The sequence below is a fragment of the Bombus impatiens genome, unplaced genomic scaffold (genome assembly GCF_000188095.3).
Source record: "Bombus impatiens unplaced genomic scaffold, BIMP_2.2 scf_0033, whole genome shotgun sequence".
In the NCBI taxonomy this organism is placed as follows: domain Eukaryota; kingdom Metazoa; phylum Arthropoda; class Insecta; order Hymenoptera; family Apidae; genus Bombus; species Bombus impatiens.
The window spans coordinates 733,235-760,422 of NT_176452.1; the positions used below are offsets into that span (position 1 = coordinate 733,235).

At 38.7% G+C, this 27,188-nt stretch overlaps 1 protein-coding gene across 3 annotated transcripts in view; it reads right to left on the minus strand.

Annotated features, from left to right (window-relative positions):
- Positions 1 to 12,742, minus strand: part of LOC100749108 (transcriptional regulator Myc-2-like) — a 29,995-nt gene extending 17,253 nt beyond the window's left edge. The window contains exons 1-2 of one of the 3 annotated variants that reach the window (XR_002946991.2): positions 12,119 to 12,742; positions 5,617 to 6,381 (exon numbers count right to left, since the gene is read on the minus strand). Coding sequence is in view for 1 of the 3 variants with exons in the window: in XM_024368749.2 (XP_024224517.1) it covers positions 5,617 to 6,381; positions 8,028 to 8,193 (931 nt within the window). In the remaining 2 variants the exon portion in view is untranslated. Of the gene's footprint in view, positions 1 to 5,616; positions 6,382 to 8,027; positions 8,331 to 12,118 lie in introns of those variants that run through there. The other 2 variants (XR_002946989.2, XM_024368749.2) reach the window with 2 other exon arrangements.
- Positions 12,743 to 27,188: the final 14,446 nt, after the last annotated feature.

Genomic DNA, 27,188 nt, shown 5'->3' on the forward strand with positions numbered 1-27,188 from the left:
GGCGGGGTCCCACGCTTGACCGCAAGCAGCGACCGACCGGCCGGCCGGCTATCGATTGACGTCACTTGGTACCGCGTGACCTTCGAGTTCCCGCGCGATTAACTGCGCATGCTCCGACGATCCTGCTTCAACCGAGTGTGCACCTGCACACATGCTCGCGCATCCGTGAACGCAGCAGGTAAAATGCAACGCGATAACGCTTGAAAATTACGTTCTTTTCCTTATCAAGCGTGCTCGTTAAAATTTTCTTTATCACTGTGGATTATTTTTGAAATTTATGTTTTAACAAAATAGACGGAAAAAGTAGAAGTTTGAGGTGATTGGATGACTTTGGTATATTGAGCAGAGAAGGTAATACTTGACGTAAGCTGGTCGGCAGTAAATGACCGGTCAGGTACCGCAGACGTCACGCAGCGTGGCGCAGCCCCCTAGTTCGCGGTGCATTGCTCGCATGAAAAAGATGCGCATGCGTTCGCCGTCATGCCTCTCCGGTGCAGCAACCCTGACTTTACCTTATCTCTTGCAGGGAATTGTTCAATTTAAAGCTCCGTGTTCCACGATCGAATAGAATCGTATGTAACACTGTTTATTTTTTCCGAGGTGGAATTTTCTCCTCGATTATCGAGAGGATTGAATTATCGACTGAACAGGATGATAAAACCTTCGTACTATCTAGAGTCTGTAAGTAGAAGCAATGGAAAGAGGAAGAGAAAAAAGTTTGGTTCGTTATCGGGACATTGCCTCATATCAACGCAAACGGGTAAAATGGGGGGTAAAAAAATCATCCCGTGGACTCTCGAACAAATCAGATTACACGAGAGGGCAACGGTACAGAGGTCTTGCCAGATATCAAGAACGGGTGCTTTCTCACCAGAAACGAGGCCAGATCTCATAATCACAAATTACGTAAGAGTGAGAGCTGATTGTGCGTATATATATATTCCGAATTGAAATGTCTCATCGATATTGAAACTTTTCGTGGATCGACTAATGTTATCCATACATTAATTTCTCTATTTCTGCTATCTTATCTTTTTCCATCTTCTTTCCATCTTTTTCTTTCTTATTCCATCGATCAAACAAAAACTGATGCTCGTTAACGGCTTTCGAATGAAACAACATTATGCAATCATTAATACATTTAACGAGGTTACGGCGTTGTTCGTCCCTGTGCACCGGTTTCTCGTTGTTTCACTGACCTGTCTGACCGCGGTCAAAAGTAGCCATTTGCAAGTCGTGGCCCTGGCAATTACCAATTACGAACGGTGACACGATAACACGAAGGCCGAAACTGCGATGGTGTCCGGTCACACGGTGCCGTCTTCTTGATCCATTAAGAGACCGATCAGGAAACGGCGGATAGCTTTTATAAGAGGTCGGCTGCGCGGTCGACGTACTACGCTCAAGAATTCTCTCACCGTTTTACAGCCAGCGCGTTCTCCCATTCCTCACCCACTCAGAAAATTCAACTACGCCGATCAAAAGTTACAGACAATTACTCGGTCTCCGGATTCTATCGATTTTTCGTTGAATCATGTATACAATCGCTAATGTGTCACGAGTAAACGCAACACGTAATCGCACCAAATCGATTAGCTTGCTGCTTTTTACGATAAAACGTAAAAAATATTTACTGGATACGTATTTTGAATAGTAGACGCGCATAGCTTGAAGCAAATATTGAATAAAAATCTAAAAAGAAAAGAATAAGATAGATTGCCTGAGCTTTGATCTCAATCGTGTTCCCCTTTTTTTTACAGAGCTTTTTGCCTATGTTAAGTATGTATCTTGTAAGAAGGTTTTTATGCAAGTATATGAGAAACTGTTTATACAAAGAATATAAGTACTTCGTTATATGAAATATGCGCAAGGATATGTTACAAGTTTCGTTGCTCGATCACATCCGACAACATTCAATAATCAGCCAAAACGAAGACCGCGAGATGCTGGCAGGAACACGAAGGTTAAGACAGCTATTCGTGAGCGTGCTCGAAATGTCACATTGTACCGAGCGCGTCGCAAGCATGACGCAGAAGAATTAGAGGGCAACGACGTAACTACACGGCCCAGTGCACCGAGGTTCGATTTGACGAGTAATCGGAAGGAAAGGCCGTGCGCACCGGCTAAGCGTCGGGTCACGTGCGCGCGCGTTAAGTGACGCCGCACACGTGCACGCAACTGCAACCGGTATACACGCGTGTGCAGGCAGAGCGACGCGGTCATTGCGCGACTCTTTCCTCGTCATGTTCTCCTATCATACGAACCCCGCACACATGCGCAACTGCAGCATCTGAATAACATCGGCTATCTTCGTGTGCGTGCATTCTCGGTATCTATAAAACGACGTTAAGATGTCACCATGTGGTGCAACATATTTTCAGGTGGCGAACAACACCATTCCCCTAGGTGGAAGAGACGGCACTGTGCACAGTCCGAGCGAATTATGTGAGTCGCGCCAAACTGTGCACAGCTCCCCTCTCTGTTTCTCTTCCGAGGGCTGTCTCTCTTACTCTCTCCCGGAATCGTTATAGCTATAGTTAGATCAAGCAGACATGGAACGACGTCTCCACTGGGCTACGAGGAAGCTAGCTATACATGACGAGCCCTGAAAACCGACCGCTGGTTAACCTAATCGCGAGCTGCCAGACCGAACAACCCAAATGACCACTGGAGAAATTCGTGCGACGCGCCTGCATATTTCTGCGCGCGCACACCGGTATCGTTGCGGACCCGTCTGCGCAGTGCTGACTCCAAGCGCGTCTTAGGACTGAAAGAGTTATACTGTCGTAGAATTTAAAAAAAAAACCGAGAAAAGTATGTTTCCTCTAAATATCTGGAGGTTTAAAAATGAAGTGTACATAATTCGAGATGCAAATATAAACGAATTTACATGTTACAGAGTCTGAAACGAACTCTGTGTATGAAATGTTTGTTAGAAGAAGGAGTTGAAAAAGCTATTGACAATTAACTAAAAATACCATTCTGTTCCGAGAACTTTTCAAATGACTTACGTACTTGTATATATTACATATAGATAGGAGGTCAGGCCTGCAATCGTAATAAATAACAACCTAATATACATCGTTCCATATTGAATGAATCAGTTTAAGAAACTCGAGCTCCACCCTGAATTTTTCTATAGTAACTTTGTCCTCTTGTAACATAATTGTATTCTTTTTAGCAGTTTATTGCAATTCAATAAGCCTGTTTTTCTGTAAAATGTAATACACATTGGCCTAAACTATACTATTCATCGTACATAATCAGACGTCTGCTTCTCCGATGTTCCTGACTTAGATATTCTAATTTTCTACGTTATATGTGGCACGAGACAAGCAAGTGTGCTCGTGCGCTTAAATATGCGTGAAGTTACCGACACTGTTTGGAACGAGTATTAAATGTCTACTAGTATCTACGAATGTTGCAAACGTACAAGTGTATTTTAATGCGAATATTGAATGTCGTATGCAAACATCACATGCACGAAGTTGGCATAATGTGTCCAGGTAAATCAGCAAAAGAAATTAATGTTGGACAACCTAGAGAATTACGTTTCTTGAAATTATGTAGGTCCAAAAATGAGCTATATGTGTATTTAATATGTTAATATTTCAGCCAAGTACATATTTAACCAACAGTCGAATACGATCTTTATTTAGATTACATATGTAGTGAACTATTATCAGCTAATGCGATTACTTTAATACACTATATAATGGACAGACCCCTCGTTAATATTTCATTTGTCAAATATCGAACACATTAAAATATTTTTCGCCTTTTTCTTACTCTACCTATTTATTGCTACTTAAAAGAAAAAATCATCCTTATCATATATTTACTGTAAAAGATTTTCCAATGATACTGACGCAACGAGATAAACATCGACTCCCTTCTTCACCGATAGCAATCATCCTCGTCATTGAAAGCAAATGAACGTTGCGTATACAGCAATTAAATTATACTTATGTTCCGTGGCGAGTGTATACCCAATGCATAACCTTCGCCGCTATTAAACTAAAACGAGCGGAATATCTCGTCCTGAAGGCAGACGGTGCTAGAGCATCTAAGATACCGTTGTAAAATATACAAGAGGGTCGGTAACGTATATAGGAACGTATATGCCGACAACGAGATCGCGGGCATGTGAAAGGAGGGCCTTCTCGAGTCTGTATATCTCTATCGACTGTTGAACCACTTCATACATTGTATGAAACGGTGACACGCGTGGATGGCTGAAAAATCACACCCTTACGGAACAAAAACGTCTCTGTTCGGCAAGATTACCTGCGAGATGTGAAAATTGTTCACGCCGCGGTAACGACAAAAGGCGCGCGCCTCCTCTCTTTGTCCTTGGAACCTGCGCGGTAAATGAAAATGAAAAGAAAAATAAAACAAGAAATGGCGAAAAATTCGTCCTCCATCCTGCACACTAACGCGGATCAAATTGTTTGCACAAACACGAAACAGGACGTCGTGCGACCCACGTGCGTTCAGGTTTTCGAAAGGCAAGCGTGTGTAGCAAACACAAAATTCTCACGGGTTTCTTTCTCTATCTCTTTCCGTCCTTTTCTCGCTTTTTCCGTTCCCTACCAAAGAATAGAGCCACGAAGAAAGAACGCCGTTTTGTCGAGCCGAGGACGTTAGCGTAACGACCTCCGAACTCGCCCGAAACGAGTTTCTTTTCTCGATTGTGTCGCATTCACGGTACTGCCGCGACGAATGACGAATAACCAAACGCGTGATTAGCATACTCATGCGGGTACCCGAATTCGGCGAACTGCACTCTCTCCCGGGTGCGGAGCGCCGTGCCTTCAATTGCACTCGATTAAGAGGATTCTTAGTCCGACCTTGCTGCCTCCGTTTAGGAGGGTACAAAAGAACCAAATGAATAAACTGGTTGATCCTTTGGCGGATGCATCAGATAAAACGTATCCCGACCCAGAACAAGAGGTATATTTCTGCTACTTAAATTTCACGGCAAACCGCATACATATTGACATATGAAAATGAAACGATGTTAATATTTCCTGTGAATTATAGTCTGGTTAACCTTCACGCTAATTAACCATGCTATTTTGTTAGCAATTACGAAACTAGATAACATGTTCACTTATTAACCAAAGATAAAATATACAACATTCTATAAGAAAAATGAAAAATCTGGAATATTTATATTAGAGGAATATGAAAATTTAATGAACGTATTCTTTTTAAGTGTAATTATGTCATTTCAACTGGACTTGGAAAAATAGTGATTAAAAAGAGACGAAGAAGTATAAACGACACGTGGAGTGAAGTCAATGTCGCAACGCATAGGTTAAACTATTCAACGAGCAAAAAATGAAATGAAAATTGGTCAACTTCTTCCTTACTCATTTCCTATAATTATGAAAACGTACATATATATAGTATTTCACTTATTTCTTTTATTATATGTATAGTATCTATACATATCTATATACTTATATATAATATATTATATACAATAGTATAATATAATAATATAATATATATATAGTCAGAGATATGAGTATGATGACGCGACGGACAACGGAAATACAAAACAACATCTTAAAGAACAACGTGAAGAAGGAAAACAGAATCGTGACTCACCGGAATCGGAAGGTGTCTGCACTCCAAGGTGTTCTAAATTCTTGCTGAACGACTGATTCAAGTGATAGCAATGGTCGCTGAGAGTATTTCTGATATTCGTCTCTCTATGCACTTGACACTGATCCTGCTCTTTTCTTCTGCCACGTCGACCAGTCTTCCGCTTATTCTGGCTTACTCGTGCAGTTTTGGTAGTTGGTGCTGATATACACTCGGATAATTTCTCGTGTATGTTGATCTGGTCGTGTCGAAAGAACGGACCTTCGTCCTCTGTTTCTGTATCGGAACTGGAGCTTTGTGGTGTATCCGGCCTAGTGGATTCGCCGTCGCTCTCCAGATTTCTTGCACTGCACAGTTGCTGAGCCTGTTGCTGATTGACTGCCAACGAAGTCCCTATAAAAGCGGTATTTGCTCGTGATATCAAAAGGCTTCGACCAGCCGGCACCTTTTTCTGTATTAGCGACTCCTTTTTCGCAGGCAACGTTCTGTTGTGTTCTTTACTGATGCATAACCCTGCCCACATACAGTCGTGATGACGTATCTCTCGAGACAGGCAGGTCTTGTCGTACTGTGGATCCGACAATATGCCATCGTCGAAGGTGCGCTCGCAATACATTTCCGTGTAGGCGTCCACTCTGTGATCTATAGAGAGGAAGTCCGGAAGATCGAACTTTTTCCATATGTCGTCGGACACCACTGTCGCAGTGTCCAGGGGCTCGCCTAACAGGCCCAGGTCAGAGGAGTCCCAAACCGGCACCGGCATTTTGCCTAGAGGAATCAACCATACCATTCATCAACAATCATTTCGGTTAAATCCTCCTAGGAAATTAAGTCGTTTTATGTTCAAGTCTTTGATAAAATTGCTAAAAACTTTGTCATTGAGTATTACACCACTATTTGAATAACATGCATAATGCGAAACGCTGAAAGTTAAAAAAAAAAAAGAAGTTTTTGCCTTTAACCCTTAGAGTGCTGAATATTCGCGGCCTATGCGGTCCGTGCGGACCAGCGCTGACGATCGCTGTGGACGGAGTACTTTTTCGCTAGACTGAACTCTGTTGATTGACTATTCAAAGCGCAAACCGTAATAAACTATAGTAATTCTTTTGAACGAGATTAAATGATTCAAGAGCGTTATTTTTTAACATTAATTATTTATTATTCGTTATTTATCTCCCACAAACGTAATGGTATTACATCTGCGTAGGTGTTCGGAAAAATTGACAAACGGATATATGCGTCCTTAGTCCACACCGAAAGCTTTCGCCAGACGCATATATGCATAGCACTGTAAGGGTTAAATATTTTCCTTCCGAATTTTAACTTTCAACGTTTTTCGCACTATGCATGTTATACAGATAGTGTAATACCCAATGACAAAGTACATACGATAAAAGAAGACTTAACCCCAATCATTATTAATTTTAAGAGGGAAAATAAGGAAGGCATTCTAAGAGAGAAAATCAAAAGTTCTTTTATGTGTTATCACTATCTGTATAAATTTCAATTGGAAATGAAACTTGTCGATTATCTAATCGATCATCCATAGAAAGCAGCCCGGTTCCTTTACAGTTACAGCATGTTGCATTACCGTACAGCACTGTTCGGTACTGCGCCGCGTGTCGTAACATCAACGCATTATCACAGAAATCAGCGAAACGAATATGTACAGTTAATGCTATGAAAATACGAACAGAGGTCGGAACTGGCTCGCGTGTACGCAATAAAAATAGACGTCCTTCGTTGCCGACATATCCACTTTGCACGCTTTTTTGCTGCGTCTTGGTAAAAAGCGCCAGTTAAACATGGGATAAAATATCGACGATTAACGAAACAGAAAATGCAGAATGTCTATAACTACAACTTTGTTTGTTTATTAGGGAAAAGATTTCTTGTAATCAAAGACTCAAAACGACAAAAATTTCTAACGAAATTAAAAATTCGTGCATTTTTGCCATCACCATAGACATGTTGTCTCTTACTCTATTGACTCAGGTCTATTGTTCGCTTCAAGTATTTTCTATACTATGTATTCTTATATGAATCTTTACAAGTTAACAAAAGACCATCTTCAACTATACTAGGGGAAAAATACATGCATTTATACACATATTTATGTTTCCTACATTCACAGATGCGTTATTTACGCTATTTATCGATAAGTAACTAAGGTCATAAATCAGTGACACGTGACACATTCTTTACGATTTTCTGCTTGCGAGCCTATTGAAAATTATAATACCAAATGAGAAATGCTATTCTGCTTCCTCCGATAAACGATACGGCTGATGTGATGATCGTAATTTGTAACTTATAAATTGTTCGTTACAATAATAAAATCAACTTAGATAGATTTACTGGGAAGAAACATCTTCACACTTCTGATACTTGGGTTCTTGGTGCAAAACACTTACAGCGGTCGATAAGCCTCTGCACATGGGAACAGAAAATAAAAAGGAACCGGTACGAATCGAATTCGCTCGGGTACGAGGTGCCTTCGAATAAATCACGGCCCGCTTCACGAAACATCCCTAGAGAACGCAACTTTTTCCCTCCTTGCGTGAGGGAACCGTTACGCATCTTTCTCTGCACCGAACGGCAAACCGACAACGGTTCACAGTACGTTTTGTCCACCAGGTGTTGCAGTAAGATCCTTAGAATCTCGTGTAATCTCGCATAAGCAAAGAATAGATTGTCTAAGTCTACGGTTCAACTATGTATTCCGAAATAACCATCTGAATGCAAAGAGGACAGTAGTGGACATCGGTAGTGATATATACTTAGGAATAACCGTGCCGCATCTACGATACGAAGAGAAACTAATTCTTTAGCGGGATGACGCATCGCTTTGCATACGTTAACACGTTGCACATTGACACACTGGCAACGAGATTCGATCTTGGCGATCACTCGTAGCCAATGTGATCGTTGGGAACGTTCATCGAGAAAGAAGAACACACAAGATGGAGGTGGAGGGAGCTCGGATGGAGATGCATCGAAAAGTCAAATGGAATGACTCGATATGGGCGGCTCGAGTGACTCATGAGACTTACAACGAAATTCGTCGGCTGTATCGGTTTCGCGGATCTACAACACCAGAAGAGAAGCTCTGCTTTTTATTGTCGGCGGCCTAACTCAAACATTACATTCGCTCGATTAGGCCCACCTCGACGGTGACAATCGAAAGCGCGCGTGCGGTCGCCGGTTATCTTTTTCGTTCCCGCGCCGACCACCCTCCGCGAGCCAATTAATCGTTGCATAACGCCGATTATTGCGGAAACTGTCACTTTCGCGATAAACATGCGCATACGCCGTTGCATGTATCATTGAAAAACACAAAATCACTGAGACAAAGTGCGCTTAAAGGAAACAGGAATGAGAAAAATATAAATAGATATCGTTGGGAAATAATTAAAAATTCCGCACATTAGGAAATATAGATTCTATTTAACATCTTCAAGTGCTGTGGGTGTTTTCAAGTATTTAGCATTTTTTTTGGACAATTTTGGAATTATGAAAAAAATAAAAATGAACAGATTTTTATCATTTTTTGTACGAAAAAAAAACACATGACCTACAGGATACATTCGCAGTCAAAGTGTTAAGCAATTAAAGAGTTAAACGATAGAATTATTTATTACCACACAGTTATTTGTCATTGGGAATATATTTAAGCAATTAAATTTTGTCTTTACTCAAAATTTTACAACCCGACTACGTATCTCTTTACAATCTCGTACCATGTGACCAAACATTGTAACGATAGTAAAGCAGTGGAATTAAAACGCAAAAAAATATACGCGCGCCAAAACTGGTATACACATCTGTTTCTTTTCGATCGACAAGAAAGACAATCCCGCACGGTATTTACGAGAAGAACAAACAAGGTTCGAGAACGATTTCGCCGAAAAACTAAACTACATATCGGTGTTAATATTTTGACAAGCATTCCCCGACAAAGACGTTTGATGGTAAATGAGTCTGGTTCACGTTTTACGTGAGATTCTTATCGAAAACTGGCATGAGGGCCAGAAAAATAAGCAACAAGAATGAAAAAAAGTGAAAGGGACAGAAAGGCGACAGAGGTGAAAGAAGGAGAGAGACAGAAAGAAAAACCATGGCCTTTATGACTCGGTCACCCGTGAAAAACGCACACCGTTGAAAAACAAAGACACATTATCCGTTCCTACTTGCCCCTGCTTTACCTCTGAATCGAACAAAAGACGGTCGATAGGGGAAATCACCTTCCTAGAACGGCCTTGGAAGCGAAAGAAAGCATCAGTGTATACCTCGCGTTTACTCTCGTCGTGAGAGAGAAAAACGGAGGAGAAAAAGGAGAGTAGAAAAGAAACGAGATAAACTTTCGTGAAACCGTTCTCGAAGCGTCGACCAAACACGCGGGAAAAAAGTGTTTCTCGTCGAATAATAAACAGACAGGGGCAACAGAGCTCGCGCTAAGTGTTTTGGGAAGAAACGTCGGTAATAATATCTGGTGCGAATTTCACCGAACGCTGGTCGTGTTTCTACCGAACCTTGTTACCAATCGATAAGTCTTCTTTCTCCCCGGTTACGTAACAGACACAATCACGTGTATCGCGATCTCGTTGGTAATGGATAACACTTTCACGAAAATTGCGTGGCGACACTTCATCGGCTTTAAAAACTCAATTTCACGATACACGACAGGCTAATGTCACACTATATGCATATGCTCGTAAAAGAGAGACACGATTTCGAAGTTTACTACATTCGTGTGCATGATGGTAAATTGAATATCGACAAAGGCGGGAGCGAGGGAAAGAGGAAAAAAGAGAAAGAAATTATTTACCGACCCGATAAAGACACCGGCTGACCGCTTTCGTTTAGACAGGACTTTCGAAAATCTATATATACATGTACCACACGTACGATCATACTTGTAAGTGTATTAAAGCACATTCCATGGCCACGAGAGCGTCGATCGATGGATCGAACTTTTCTGCCTACACGCGCTGAGAGAAACAGACAAACCGGTCCACGGGCAACAGCTTTAGATATAGGTAGCGCCGTGTGCATGTGTTGCGTGTGTCTCGCTAACTTCCGTCGAACATTATCGTTCGAGCGTGTAACGAGCTGACAGCTTTCCTACCGCACTCTAATTAACGGTGGCTTTCTTCGTGAGACGAAAGGACGCAGGACACACCGGCAAAAGCGAAATGAAAAAAGACGCTCTCCTCCCATTCGTTGTCTTACTAAAGTTCCTATACAGAGGCGTAGTTACACCAATTTGTGAAACCGTAGGAGACGCGCGAAAGCGCGGGCTAGATCGACATACTGCATAATGTTGCAACAGAAAGTGCAACATATCGGTTAACGTGCCTATCTCCACTTGACATATTTTCACGTATATCGATCCCGATGAGACGCGACGCGTGTTATTTGGTTACATGAACGACAACCCGTGTATGGCTATGGCCGATGGTAAAACGATTTCCGAAATGTCAAACATATAACAAAATTCCAACGAGAATAATATACACGCAAAGAAAGTCATAGTTAAATCTTGAAATTATTTTGAATAACACAGGAAACTTGAATTTGGAAGTAAAACAGTTATCGAAATATCACACATCAAAAATCAATTCGTCGATCGTTTGAAAAACGTATGGAAGAATGAAAAATAAAATATCGACAAATATTTAAAAAAGTTATCGAACAATAAAAATAGTAATTCCGTACAATAAAGATGATGCGTTAAAATATACATTCTAAAACCGAATTTCAATAGATCAGAACGATATATACGAAAAAAAATCGAAAATACCAAATTTTAAGTTTATTCTTGTATTTATAGATCAAAATTCGTCGGTTATTTAAAATTAATTACCGAAATCGGAAATTACGCGCGAAAAATCAAACACCACAAATTTTGGCGGTAAACTTACTAATAACCAAAAATCATACCGGATAGACGTGGCGAATCGAATATATTTAATTCTATTTATAAGAGGCAGTATAAATTCGAATAGACCGGCTAGTTGCCAAAGAAGAAATTGCTAACTTACTACAAAGTGTTCGAGGAATTTCACTTTTCGCGAAATAAGCTCTCATCGATATTTATACGCGAAACCATGGATTCGAGTCAAAAGGCTATAGATGAATCTTCGAAAGCACGCCGGACTATTTGGCAGAATTTTAATACGTTCTAAGTATCACTTGACGAGATGGATCTGTCTATAAAATTTACTAGTATATTAACGTTAATATGTCTCGGGAACGATTGAGACGCGAACGATCCCGTTTCTCATTGAAATTCCAGCTCGAACCGGTCGCGAGTGGCGGCGTTCGCGTGGAACTGTCAAAATGGGAAAAGAAATGCACACAAGCGCGAGGTCTATTGTCGATACATGCTTTAACCGCGATTACGAACGTCATTCATTTCGAATTCGTCATTAAAATCGAGCGAATGAAAAAAGAAAAGGATAGACGAAAATGGAAAAAAATGTATAAGTTGCACTGTACTAACCTGTCGGCCACCTATCGTTGTAACCCAAAAGAGAGATAGTATCCTCCACTGTGGAACACACTTTGGCGCGAGTTCGAGTCTCGCGCTAGAAACTAAACCAATAAAACAAACTTAGGCGCGTCCCGCCTCTTTTTCTTCTATATGGCGTTGTCTATAGATTCTGTTTGGCCCGGTCTCGAATGATGGATGAGCCTCGCGAAACCGAACTATTACGCGGCACTGAGCAACAAACTATACGTAAACAAAAAGGACGAAAAAGAATGAAAGAAAAAACGGCGTCGATTTCCTTCGTTATGCCCGTAGCAGACGGAACGCGTGAAAAATGGTAGTGTTGTGTTTATCGACGAGAAAAATTCGTTCAGGCGATGCAGCCACTGGTACTACTGTCGTTTGGCCGTAAACTTTCCACTCGTTTTCTTGTATTATCGAGACTGTTGTACAACGAAAGACTGCTGCTACTACAACTGCTGCTGCTGTATTTTACCAAGCAAAGAAAGAATTTCATTCTCGGCGCGATCCGTACGGTAAGCCGGTGGCTCTAACTCTCTCTTTCTTGTGCACGCGCACGGTAATCGGCGGCGATCCGATCTTCACTTTAAGGCCGGTTAAAGGCGACTAAACTACTCGGCTCGTGCGCCTTCCATCTTCCGCAGGCATGCCCACCGCTACGGGACCCGGCGTCAGGGCTGTGCCACCAATCGTCGCGCCCCATTCTACCACCACTCTACGCATACTATACTTCTGGTTCGAGTATTTCGCCCCCTAGTGTCGTATCGCTCGATAATCGCGTTGCTACTTAAGGACACAGTCTAGTCAAAGCGCTCCCATTCTATCATATACGACCAATCGTATACAAGTATCTGTCTACATACTACTAACTGCTATTCGTAAATAATTACCTTATCATCGAGTACGTACGGCTATAATTGATGTTTCATGATACGATAAGTGATGAAGTTGAACAAAAAAAAAAAAAAAATTTTTTGTTTTTTTACCAGTTTTCCAGTATCGAACCAGCAATTAACGATAAATTGTTTATGCGTTTATGACTCAGAGAATTTTCCGCGTTTGCTTGTTTTTGCAACGTTTTCCTTTTAGCTCTAATCATTGTTTCTAATCATGGATTAATGATTAGAACCGAAGATCGGATCTTACAGAAATACGTGATTTATTATTTGGAAGATGTTTAACGAGCCTCGAATAAAAATTATTATAAGAAGGAATACAAAATTGCAACGAAATACCTCACTTTTTATAAATAAGACGTATTGTACATAATATCCGTAAGATCAGACATAACTTTACCGTATAATTTCGTTCTATGAAAATATACAACCGAGAGATATATTTATTAATTGATATTGTTCGTCCTGACTTACAATCGCGATATATCATCTATTTTTGACTTGTTGAATACAAAGCATTTACAATCCTTCCAGCGCTAACTAACTCGCATATGCATAATCAACAATATCTTCGTAACTTGCTAACTAAAATTTATAGCCCGTATACACGCAAGTTCATTGACACATTGTACAAACGAAGCCATCTGCAGTCGATTCCAAGATAGAGCGATCATTGTTTCTGACGACTCGAATACCGATCACAGTTTACCCCACGCTCACGTTAGACAGGTAGTATAGCGTTCTTTTGTATCACGTCGCAGCTGCTCGACCTGTGTAGTTGAGAGAATATGTTATGGTTTGATGTACGCCATCTCGCATGAATTTGTCATGGGAGAAATGTGGAGGCCACATGTGGAGTAAGCTTGTGGTTGGCAACCTGTCGGAACCTGTGCGGATTTAATACTACAACCAGTCGTGTAGTATAAAAGATATTATATTGGCGACTCTCCCACAGTTATTATTCTTCGTAACAACCGCTCTGCTCTAGGCGAATCCAACGTCGAACGCTCCTTTCGTTCAAGAACCGATCTTTCTTCTTTTCTTGCTTGTCGTTTCTGCAATTTAATCGGGTTTTCCTTATCGCCAAACATCAAACGGCAAATTCGTAAATAAATCTGAGAGATTCACGCTTCCTGGTTTTTATACGTAATCCCGTAACAACTTCCTTTCGGCACGTTCGTTTCCAAGGCAACTGAAACAATCATATTCCTGTTATTACGCGTTACGATGCGATTGCCTCGTTTTTAAATCGGGCTTACATAATAGCGAGGAACTGATTGAAAAAATAACGGAGAAAAACTGACTCGATAATATTTCAAGTCAACATTGTCGCTTAGAGATTCGTTCGTGTTAGTCAAGTTACTTCAAATCAAGCAACTAGAATGGCTAAAATCGCGAATACCTGAAATCGATGTAGGCGATATTCGCAAACGTTAAACTATAAATAATATTATGTTATCTAGCAATTGTTGTTCCTTTCAACTCAACGAGTAGTTGAAAGAATATCTAAAATAAAGTATACCTAGAATAGATTCGTTTATGGAGCCAGTATCGGTAAGAGTAAACATAATCGAAAGAGTGGCAAATTTTCTTGAAACTTGAGGGGATATGCATAGAGTTATTTCAGTACAAAAACTTGAGAATAAATTCGAACATCTTTCGTCTCAAAGAATTCATTTCTTTTGCATTTATTATTGATTTCACGGAACCCGCTTTCTCTTTCAGTTCTGTCCTAAGGAACAATGTAATTAGCGAGCATGTGGCAACGTATCTTCTTCTCGAGGTACTTATTAACTTAAGACTTAAGAGAAGTTTCACGTTGGCCATGCCCGAGAAGGCTGCTTCTAACGTTTGTAGCCCTTGACACACAATGTTGTGCAATTCGAAGCAGCACGGAAACCGGCGGTTGATAGCGTCTTAACGTTACATCGCCTTCAGCGGTAAAGGGTTAAATTTATGACAGGTTTCAACGAACCGAGATTATTGATTATAGATAGATCTCCCTTTCTATCAAAGTTTTCATTATCGTCTGCAAGTGAGTCGAGCAAAGAATAACAAAAGGATAACAATCTCCATTCGTAAACGTGTTAAAACTTTAATTTGTTCGCATCCGCGCACCCTTTATCGTAATTATTCATAGAGTTCGTGAAAACAACTTGTTGAACCTTATTTAACCCTGAACTCGATTATCAATATAGGTAAACTCTGTGTATTCTTTGAAAACGATTCACTAAAAGACTGTATACGGGAGTAATATACCGTAAACATTTTTCTCAACTCGCGGCTTCTAATTCGATCTAATCTCTTGAGAATCGGGCTCAAAATATACGTTATACGAGCTTGATAAAAATCTGTATGTAATATCGGACTGTAATAAAATTCATTTTTATTTTTTTTTATTTTTTTTTATACATTTTTTTTTTTGTACATTTAATACATTTATTTTTATACATTTTTTACATATTTATACATTTTTATACATTTTTATACATTTAAAGTAGCAATTAAATACATATGTATTACGTATACTGTGCCATCCGATACGTGAAATTATTTATTACGAAAATGAACAAATATTGTATCCATACATGTTACGATATTCGTACTATCGCATAGACTACGTTATTCATTTTTATACTATTTTGATAAATTTTGATTGAAAATTTTCAAATTCGAGTCACTCTATTCAAATCTATCGATTGGGTGCTAGAATCGCGCGCGACGCTACTGGACGAGTCCGTATAGGGGGCCGCGCCCGCCCGATTCTCGTTGCCATAATGTTGCATATATTACAGAAATTACGTCGTTTTGTTTGCAGAAAGCTCGATCGTAGTTGTCCACGACGTTAATCGAAGCTACTCAACAAGTTTGAGTGTCTGTCGTGATGTACTTCGAGAGATTTTTGGCGTGGAATAGCGGCTTTGCGGACTACTTCTCGTCGCGTAGTATTGAGCGCTGCGGCATAGACGCCTTAGTAACAGATTCGAGCAGCTCGCGAGTAAACATTATCAAATATGTACAAACTCTTATACGAGTAAGTTGCAGTAGGTTGTGAAAATTCTTTCTATTTATTTTAAGAATAACGTTCTAGTAACACCATTTTGATTCCATTCCTTTTTATTTTGAGTGTTAATGCTAGAACCTCGTGTGTTATGTTCTATCTAGAATTTTGCTAGCTATCTATATATGTATATATATAGCTAGCTATATATTATGTGTGCTTTTAACAAACTTTACCTAAGCATCGTGTTGTTAAGTATTAGCTTATTATTCTGTGTAGAATTCAATAACCTTTTTCAGTCCTTTTTCAGTCTTATGATTGATCAACTTTCTTTCTATTGAAGCGTCGTTGGGTTAGGTTTACTTAGATATTGTAATTTTCAACAGCTAAACTGATTAATATTTTTTATCAAAAACAAGAATACCAAAATAACGAGGCAAAAAAAGCAATACCATATCTCGGATTTTGCTACTAAATTTTATAAGCATCGAAGGAAACTCAGTAGATCGAAAAATTTTTTCTTTATCGATGTTTAACATACTGGTATTTCACGCGAGTTATTTATGCATATAGTTATTGCCGGGCAAAAAAGCATACTATCTGTGTTTCGTTACGAGATCTTGGGTAAGAAAAAAATGGAACCAAAGCAAAGACCGATAAGCAGTTGGAAGTTAGATAACAAATTTAGAGATTTCTACCTCGATTCGTTCGCCAGGTCGCATTCTCGAGTCTTTTTTCTCGTCGTATAATACCGCAAAAGCTCACTTTTGTTCGGATGATATTCGTAGATGTTTTGAAAAAACAAAGGAAGCGGTTCGAAATACGATGTCGCGATAGCGATGATGAAAATTTGTAAATATTGACGCGTAGCCGAAGTGGTCAAACGTTGGTTCGTATTTCGAATTCCGTGGTCGAGACGTAGTTCTTAAAGCAGCACTTTGTTTAGACTGGAACCGTCAATAAGGACGCGGCAGAAAGTCAGATCATCCTTGACAGTTCACACTCGACTGGTTCGTACGGAAGCAACGTAGTATTCGGCCTCTAAAGTCGCTGTGAAATTCGATAACTTTGAAAATCGATCCAGTTTCAGAGGTTGCGAAATCATCCGCCCTCCAGAACCAATGAACAGCTAATCTCGCAGAAATCTGACTTCTGCGTCAAATCGACTTACGAATTCGTTTGCGCGAACAAATTCGTGTCGAGAACACTCGTTGGTTCGATTTTATTTCTTTGTCAATACAGTTTGACGACTGAAATTTGTTTAGGATTTATTGTTCGATCGGTTATCTATTGTCTTAATTGAAATTTCTCTACGATAATTTAGTACCTTTGATAATCTTTTCAAATTTTTAGTACGTCTGATGATTCATATATAATTCTTAAATATTTACGAACGTGAAATATCCTGGAGAAATTGAAAAATAAAAAGTGTGTATTGAATGATTAATATTATTATAACCTTATACGGTGAACCGAATAGAATGCTTTCGGCAAATTGCTAGGGAAGGATAACCAAAGATAGTCCCTAATTATCATAAAAGAATGACATGAACCGTTATGTCGTTTCCCAAACGTCCTTGGGTTTTGAAAACTATCAATGTGGAATTTCGCACGGCAGTTTATAGTGAATGCTCTTCACAATAGCTTCATATATTTTAAGAAAAACTATGGGCAACAGGAATTGTCGTCGTGATATTTGTCATTCGACCATGTTTTTCATTCATCCCCAGTGTAAACAGCCGAAACGTTTTTTTCCATTTCTTGCCGAGAAGTATACACAAAACGTACATACTTACTTTCTTCATCTTCGTAAATCTTTGTTTCCATATAGCTGTTTAATAATAACATTTCTAGGAATCTGGTCAACTTTGTCAACAATATGTTTAAACCTTTTTTGCGCTACCATAAAGGTATCGCAATACGATATCTAAAAAGGATAAAAAAATCTGTACAAACACTACTCTCCGGTTTAACCGAGCAGTAAAAACGAAAAAGGAAAAAAAAAGATTCCCTTTATATCTGGCATCCTTTCAACTTTTCAATTACTCTCAAAAAACAAATTCGTCCTATCGCTTTTGGCTGTTCCATTGGTACGATTTCGCGTCGGAGAGCGACCTGAAAACACAATCAAAGATCTCCAACTCCGGTATGACGGTGTCGCTGATCGATCAATGATTCTGCCACTCGACCGATAACCGTGAACGGTCAATAGAGGATCGATCTTTTGACTGTTCGAAAGGATATTGAAAGAGTCTGACCATGCCGACAAATCTCTCCCTCTTTCGGGTCGTCTCCCTCTTTCCAGGTAACTGTCTATCTATGAATCTCGCAATGGCGTAGGCAAAGAGAGAGGCTTCGAGAGGGCAAACTGATGGATTATTCGGAACGCGTGTTTGACAGTACCGTAACGACATCCCACAAGTTTTTCCTTCCTTTTCCCCTATGCGGAGCATACACCAGCAGGAAAGTTCGATGTTTCCCGATTCCAATTTACGAGACGAATCGTTTTAACTGGGTTAATTGTGGTTAATCGACGGATACATCTCGCGCTAGGTGATATTTCGCAAATACGACGAATCTCCGCTTTTTCCAAGATTATAAGCGTTTAGCTTCTGAAAGTATCATAGAATTTGATTTTCTTTTGCACGGTCGATCGTGATGAACGGATTTGCGCGATTTCACTTGTGTCTATTTGTGACGCTGTTTGAGAAAGGCGTGGGTCGAAGAGAGATCTGATAGTTGGATGCAGTTTTGTGTGAAAATGTGTGTGGGTGTTAAAATACTTGTGACTACGATATTGGAACGAATTGTTAGGCGATATGACGCCAAAGAGAACTTATTGATTAATAAATGTCGAGCGATAGTAGGAGTGAAACGCTGGAGGAAAAATTATCTTATGTCTCGTTAAATCGTTATACGCGTTGATAGGTTTTTTGCATACCTTCTTGTACGATTCTAGAATCAATTCGCAGCTTTGTGGTGATCCATCAATTATGAAACTAGTATAGTCTCATACTGAGTGAATCATCGTACAAAGAATTCTCCTTAACACGAAGATTTAAATGCTGTCTTCTTAATATCCACATTTTTATTGTGAATTTAGTATATTCATTCTTCGAGGAACTTTGCGGAAAACATTTGCATATATGTAGAATCCTGGGATTCAAAATTAAAATGCTCCATGGTCAATCGAAAGGCGTCCATTACCGAAACTCAGTCAACCCTATCCAGAACCGTTTCTTGTCTGTCTGTTTCTATCGTTGTTAACTCGTCTGCTCGTCGATCAATAGTATCAATTGCACGAGCTCGAAATCGAAGTACCATCCGTGTAGGGAACGTTTCCGATTCCTTTCATTCATTAAACCACGCTACGAGTGCACTGACTGACAGCAATAAGTAGTATCGTAGTATCCTCGGCCACGGCGGACGGAAGATAGTGAAAGGTTGAGGTGGATGAGAAGGAGGTATTGCGAGTATAGTGGGAGGCTGAGCTGGTTGACCGCATGCGCGTCTCCACACCCTCCTCTGTCTCTCTTTTTCACTATACCTATCTCGGTGTTTCTTCGCCGATACCACCTTCTCTCTTCGCTTTTTCCACTGGCGGCCTCTTTCTCCTCTCCTTCCTTCGCACCTCTTCTCCTTTCCGCCATCTCGTGTGAATAACCGACTGGCAGATGACCGCGCGCAAGCAAGGTCAACCGGCGTCTGCCTCCACCCAGAAGGTGAGATTTGCCAGCAATGACGTCATCGGATACGTCGATCCTTCGAGCGTGGATCTTATGCGAATTTGTGCAATCGCGTAACCTTTGATTCACCGTCTGGCCCCTCCACGATCGACGGAAGCCGCCGTGACCGCGGAATGCATGCGAACTAACGCTCACCCTTCGTTCCGGCTGACTTGCAACGCGCGTAGGCGATCGTCCTGAGATTTCTTTTATTTTTCCTTCGATCGTGTAACGTTCTGTATTTTGAAGTTTTTCTGATCGATAGACCACGGAAGGTTATGCAATTTTCGATCGTCGTCGATGCAAGTAAAGAAATGGAACATAAATAGAGAACACGCTAATTGTCGTAATTAGCGATTTACTGTGCATATTTTCTACAATTTTGCATATATTTATAAAAGACGTCTACGCGTGTTTGAATTTTTCTTGAGCCTACATGATGTATCGTAAACATTTATTCTATTTCTTTTAGGTAGTAGTAGTCTTTTTACTATTTTGCATGGTTTAAGATTCGTATATCGAAGAAAAGCGTTTTATATTTATCAGGGATATCCTGTAATGTTATATAAGTGGTATCACGATTACGAATTCACGATGAAAATGTTAAGTGAAAGAAAGTTTAACTTCAAGAGCCGATTGAAATTTCAAGGCAGGTTCTAAGGGAAAATTAACGCCATACCACTTGGTCACGACGAAACTCCGTTGGTATACCTATAGTATATACATATATACTTTCCTTGGGTCGCATGTTAATTGTTAGCGCCGAGCAGGAGGAATACGCTTCCTTCCCGTTCGAGTGGCTTTTCAATTGTTCCGCTAACGAGCAGCCAAAATACGTCGGGACCACCCTTAACTCGTGTAAATGCTCTGCTTGTGAGAAATGAATTCCACGTCTCTTGACGAAGCCTTTAACTAATCTTTCCTATAGATGCTTCTTTACTTATTGCGAAAATTATACCCGAATTTAATTTCATCCCGTGAATAATATCGTAAAATTATATCGTACGTCTATTTAATTAAATGTTTAATTTCGGAATTTCCATGAATTCCTGGCTTTGAACGATAGAATATTTAGAAGAATAAATTGATAGTACGATTTTTTTTTTATTTATTTATTTACATTTTACAATTTGTTCAGTAGGACATTTGGTAAAATATTATAGCTTAGTGGTATAATAACATGTGGATGGCTACCCCCGGTGGAATACCATCTTCGAATTTGATTGATTTATTTCTTTAGTGTGGTGAGTGTTTGTTTGTTTGGTTATGTCCTTTGTGAGATCTGTTGGGTGTTTCCTTGTTTAAACATAAACGTAGAGTATCTGCAAAGAGAAGGCTAATACGAAAGTCGAACTTGTTAGATTATTAATTATTTTTGTTAACAGTAAGTTTCGATCTGTTTCTGCAAAAGAATGGGTCAAAAATTCATGTAGTATCAATATCTCTTTAATAAAAATTCTTCGTACTACATGTATCGATACCTTCTTTTGAAAACTTTCTTTTTTCATTTCACTATCATAGGATAATATAAAATAAAGATTGGGTCAACTAACCGTCAATAAAAAGCAATTATACACCTACATCGTACAAAGTAAGTCGAAGAACGCCATCCTAAGCTAATTACGACTATGAATTTTATACGTTTCACCCCATAAAAGCATAGTACGTAGTAGTCTACCCCCAACGTTAATAACAGTTTTGAAAATACTTAATTAAATCGTAGTAACATTACGGCTTTGTCAGCGGAGCGCTTTAGTCACATCAGACGAAGTACAAAAATCCGTACCTAAGGGATCGAGAATATTTTTCGGTAACTTAGTGGCCGTTGGAGGTATTTTCCTCCGACCTAACGGTACTAGGTACTAAGAAGTATCCGCAATAAATCCTTTTACTGCTTGGGGATTAAATAGTGGTAGGTGTTGGTATTGTCGGCAGAGAGGCACTGATATAACGTCCAATGTACAATTTTCTATTACATTATTGTCTATTACTCATAGAAATAAGTTATTGAAAATGAGAGATCAGGTATTTGTGTTTCGAATCGGGGCTTGTCTTTCAATTTCCACATTTTGAATTGTATGGAATAGGCGACGAGGCAATAAAACATTTTAAATGGTATATTTCAATATTATTGGATTATCTGACGAACATATATTTCATTTCTTGAATGTTATGGGCAATTTATTTGTGTTTTGTAAACGAGAAATTTTGTAGGAAATGTCTTTATCTTATATATTAAAAAAAAATAATAAAAAGAATAATCTCATATATCTTTGTTTTCTGGAAGATATATCGTAGTGTTTTGTAATTTACTTGTTTCTTAATTTGGCGAAGTTAAAGTTAAAAAGGACGAAAAAATTGTAAAGTTTTTTTGAAGGATCATAGATATACAAAATCTTATGGAAAAATATGTAAAAGCAATATCAATTGAAAATTGATATTTTCGAAGGTATATACGAAGAAACATCGAACTCTATTAAAGTCTATTAAAATAATCAATTTAAAATTAATGAATTAGCAAAAGTTAATGAGATTAAGCTAACTGAAGACATTTTTTGTATAATTGAGTAACAAACCAATAGCCTTCTTGCATGGATAATACGAAATTGGCAGAAATGGTAAACACGAAATCAAGGCGGGCCACAAGACACTAAAATCTTTTTTTTACGAAATCGAATTTTTTGCTCATCCTCAGATGTCGAATATAATGCGGATGATTGATCTTGGTGATTTGCAATATTGCGAGGGATCGAGATGGGTATCAGCAACAAAGTATTTTGCCATTAAGAGCATCAAAAAGAAAAACAGTTAAAGGCGGGGCGTAACGAAGGAAAAGGATCGACACGTTCAGTATGAAATCCTTTATGAAAAGAATAAAGCCGTGTCATGGGGAATAATTTTTTCCTCAACAGGTGATTGATGTTACAATAACCTGATTTTCGAACTACGTATTAACACGTGTTATATATATATACAATATTGTATATATATGGTTCCAATGTTCAGCCACTTTTTTTTTTATACATAATAGTTGTTCCACATTTTTCATTATATCCGTACGATTCCTGGAGGTCTCATACTTTCACTTCTTTCTGTTTATGAAATATTTTGTATCCGGTGCGTTGCATTTCGATTGCATTGCATAACGATATAAAAATTGTTTTCCTATGTGAATAAATCCCCTATATCGGCCTACTAATGGAGGAAAAAAAAGGAGTTTATATATTAAAATTCTCATTTTTAAATATAAATCATATAAAGTATTTTTAAATACGTTACTTATTTTCCTTTGAGCTTCTGTTGCTTGCTGGCAGAAAGAAGTTTGCCGAACAAACGTATGTTTACATTTTTCATTTACTTTCAGGAATTTGTATGCCAAATAATCGCAGAAAAGATGCTCAAGAATGTAAGAATACAAACAAACTTTTTGTGCACTATTTGTTTGATCTCGTAGACACGCCCATAGCAGTTTAAAAAATTCACGTGCCGTGGAATTCCTCGTAAGAAAGAAATCACTGTCGATCATGACGCTTATCTTCGCGATACGACAACTGCTTATCCAAAAACAAAGTTTCAAGGTAATTTTAATTTAATTTCGTTAAGCAAACTTCTTTTGTATCTATAATATCATAAATATGAGAGAAATATTTTAATCTAGGGTTAAACTGAATTTCGATTGGAGATAGGTTACCTTACCTTACCTTACTCAAGATATAACGTTTACTTAGTGTGAAATAGTATTTGTGGAAACTGTTTACGCGAATCGATGCAAGCAGTATCAGAAAAAGGGACTCGAGTGATAAAGTAACGGTCAAGCGTTAATCTCGATAGGAGAGTATTGGTATTGGACTTTAATGGTTAGCGCGATAACAACGCTAACGTCTTCTATTTAAACTTTAAAATCAAGCAAGGACTGTTCGGCGTATATCTTAACTGGGAATCTATCATTCGTATCTTTCGGTAACTGTCGATTTATTTAATAAGTTATACAAGTATTTATGTTTGATCTAGATGCAGACGAACATTTGTCTCGTTTGGCGCCACTGATAGATTTATGTGTTTTTATTTCGAATCTAATCGTATTAAAAACGGCAACACACTACCGGTTCACTTGAACCCTATCTTTCCGCGAAATTATATCACCGTGACAATCTTTTAAAATTGAAATCCTCTGTCACTATGCGAATCGAAAAATCAGATTATCTAATACCTGCGATTACCTCAATACGAATAAATAACACATAGAGTACTTTAAATGCGAAACGCGATTATTTTAAAAGTTGAGAACCATATATACATGGGAATAATTAAAATGCTGCACAGTACAAATGAAACGGAAAAAATACCTTAAAAATTGATAAAAACGCGGATGTAGCGTTAAAAAGTCTCTCATAGCTTTCTCCAATTACTGAAAATTCTCAACGCGAGAATTGATTGTAATTTTAACAAATAAATAAAAAAAAAAAAAGCTTTCTCCAAAAGATCTTAGTATACAAACAAGACCATCCATCCTATGTATAATTTCACGAGATAAGCTGTGGATAACAACCACCTTAAGAAGCAAAGGGGCGTAGCCAACGAGGAACAGTTCTTAAGCCGAACACTTCACTTCGAAAGATATTTACTTCGCGATATTCAAACGCCACGGGATCGAGAGAGCGTAATCGAAGTGAAGGCTCCGAGACAAGCTGGCGCAGAAAAGTTTTTTCCGAAACTCGTCCCTGGACTTGCTCTGGGAAGAGAACTGGACACACTGAAGCGCACGCGCGCTTAAACCAAGCTCAGAAGACGCGAGCAAAACGCCATGTCGCGCTTCTACGCGAGAGGTGGCTTCATCGTCGACACCATGTAGATTCTACAAGTGTTCTCACTTAAGAGCTCAGCCCTGAAAAAATAAAAGAAAAGGGAAAGAAAAACAAAATAAAGGCAAGCACGTCGGCATGGGTCACCTTAAAAGTATCAAGCTACGCCCCGAGGTGTCACTTTAGAACACGCCAACCATTTGAGCTTAACGAGAGGGTCAAAACGGACAGGGGCAACCGAAGCATAAAAGACAACACAGTTGAAAGTGATTTTTCTTCTTCCTTCCCTTTTTCTTTTTTTTCCCCGAAACTTTTCACGTGCAGAGTCGTAAATTGTGAAATAAGCGTTCCTGGGTCCATTGAGAATCGGCAACGCTCCACTCTTCTTTTATGTCTTTCTCAGAGTATCTTGGAATCAGATGGTTGTTGGCTCTGGCCGCAAGGCTGCCGTCCAAGGTAATACCCAGGGAATACCGAGAAAAAGGGTTCCCGAATTTCACAACGATCTGGCCCCGGAAAAGAGGTTCACGGGGGATCCGAAAAGTAATGGTCGCTCTATGGCGAATAAGTGCCGCTTTTGGACCGAACCCAGTGTGATAGGATTGTACGTAAAAGTCTGGAATCAGGTATTCGTGGCGCCTTTTCGTTTTCGTAACGATAGTCGATAATTAACCTTTCTCGTGATATCGGTTGATTCATTGGGTCGATGTAATACGATCGATTTTTTGGGTGTTATCGATGAACTTGGGACGGTATGGGTTCGATGGAATTTTGCATTTCGTAGAGATTTGGGTGATTAGTTAACAGGTATGAGTGGAAATTTAAGTTTCGAAATATGGAATATTAGGAATTAGGTTAGTTATAAGTCGGAGATTTTTTTCTTTTTTTTTTATTATTTATTAAAATTACAATCAATTCTCGCGTTGAGAATTTTCAGTAATTTTTCTGGCGTGGCGTAGTGACATGGCTAATTATTTATAATAAGTTAATACTTGTTATAGATAAGCATAATTTATAAGTAAGTAAATATTACTTAATTTAGATAACTAATTGAATCTAGCGATAAGTCGGAGATGAGAGACTGTTTTTATTTTTTTTAACTATTTATTAATATTTAATTTGTATTTCTTTAGACTATTATTTTCAACTTATCTATAAATCATTGTAATATCATTGCTATTTAATTCTGATTAACGTAGAATTATCTATTGACGCACCATATTGACTCTATACTGATATACCATCATAAGTATAGTAATATCGAAATTGCTATGATGCATTAATAAAACTTTCAAGATAAAGTGAAACGATTTATATGGTATGTGATCGTGTATGTATCTTAAAGAAACAGATCCCACTTTCTAACCTTTCTTACTAAACTATAGCCCTTCTTCTCTTCTTTTCTTTTTTGTTTTTTATTTGGGAGTATGCTACAATCAATTCTCGTTGAGAATCTTTTCTTCTCTGAATATCTTATTTCTCATAAACCTATTCATATCACGGACATACACGATATTTGATTGATCGATACACAACAATCGTATGATAACTAATCACTTATCAATTACTTAATTGATAATAGACAGTGCGAATTACGTGAGACGAAGTAGATATTAATAAAACGATTAGGATTACATCTGTTTTGTTGGCGCGAGATAATTTTGTATGGAATTACGTCTCGTTCGTTGTGTCGAATGGCATGTTCCAAGAAACAGGGTTGCAAAATTCCATGTTGAATCGGCCCGGTGAAAAGGGATCTCGTAGCCGCGATCCCAGAGATACCTTTCTCCGTTTTCCTCCACTATTTATCTTGGCCGCTTTCTATCGGTAGACGCCAGGTAATACGCGATACGTGGTAGGCCAAGCAGTCGACGATAAGGTAATTAAACATTCCGAAAGAATTTCGTGAGTGCTCGACACTCATCCGAGCTCGCTAGTCGAGGCTCCCAGTGAACATTGTAGATTACTTTACTAGAGATTCGTCCATGCTCGTAGAACAATAAATCCGTGAAGTCTGCAAACGGTTGATAACGTTATATATAGAACAATGGCTACCTCGAGTTCAATTTTCAGATCTTGTTAACTTTCTCGTTACCATTTTTTTTTTATCGTTATTTTATCTCTTTCTCTTGTTTATTAAGAATACTAATTTATTATTTCCGAGTACAAATGGATACAAATGAATTTTAAATAGAATTACAAATGGAATAATTAATGGAACAATGTAGAATTGGCGACTTTAATTACTGGAGATGGTTATCTTGGTATAATAAATAATCAAAGAAATTCGAATACACAGATACAAAGAGAATATTTAGGTAATTACGAAGCAAGATGATAGAAGTTAATCGATTGATATAAAATACTTTCTGCATAGTCAACAATTTTAGATGACAATTTTAACTTACTTTGAGGGATGTTCCAGAATGTAAACTCGTGATACATATACCTAATCAAACAGCATATGATGTGATTTTTTTTTTTTATTTAGTTGTTTACATTCACAATTTGTCCGATTTGGACATTTGGTAGAATTTTTTGGCTGTTAGATGTGATGTTTGACACGAATTTCGTTAAATATCATTTGTATAGTCTAATCGATCAGTAATATCGGTACGTCGTGCAAGGCATACGATC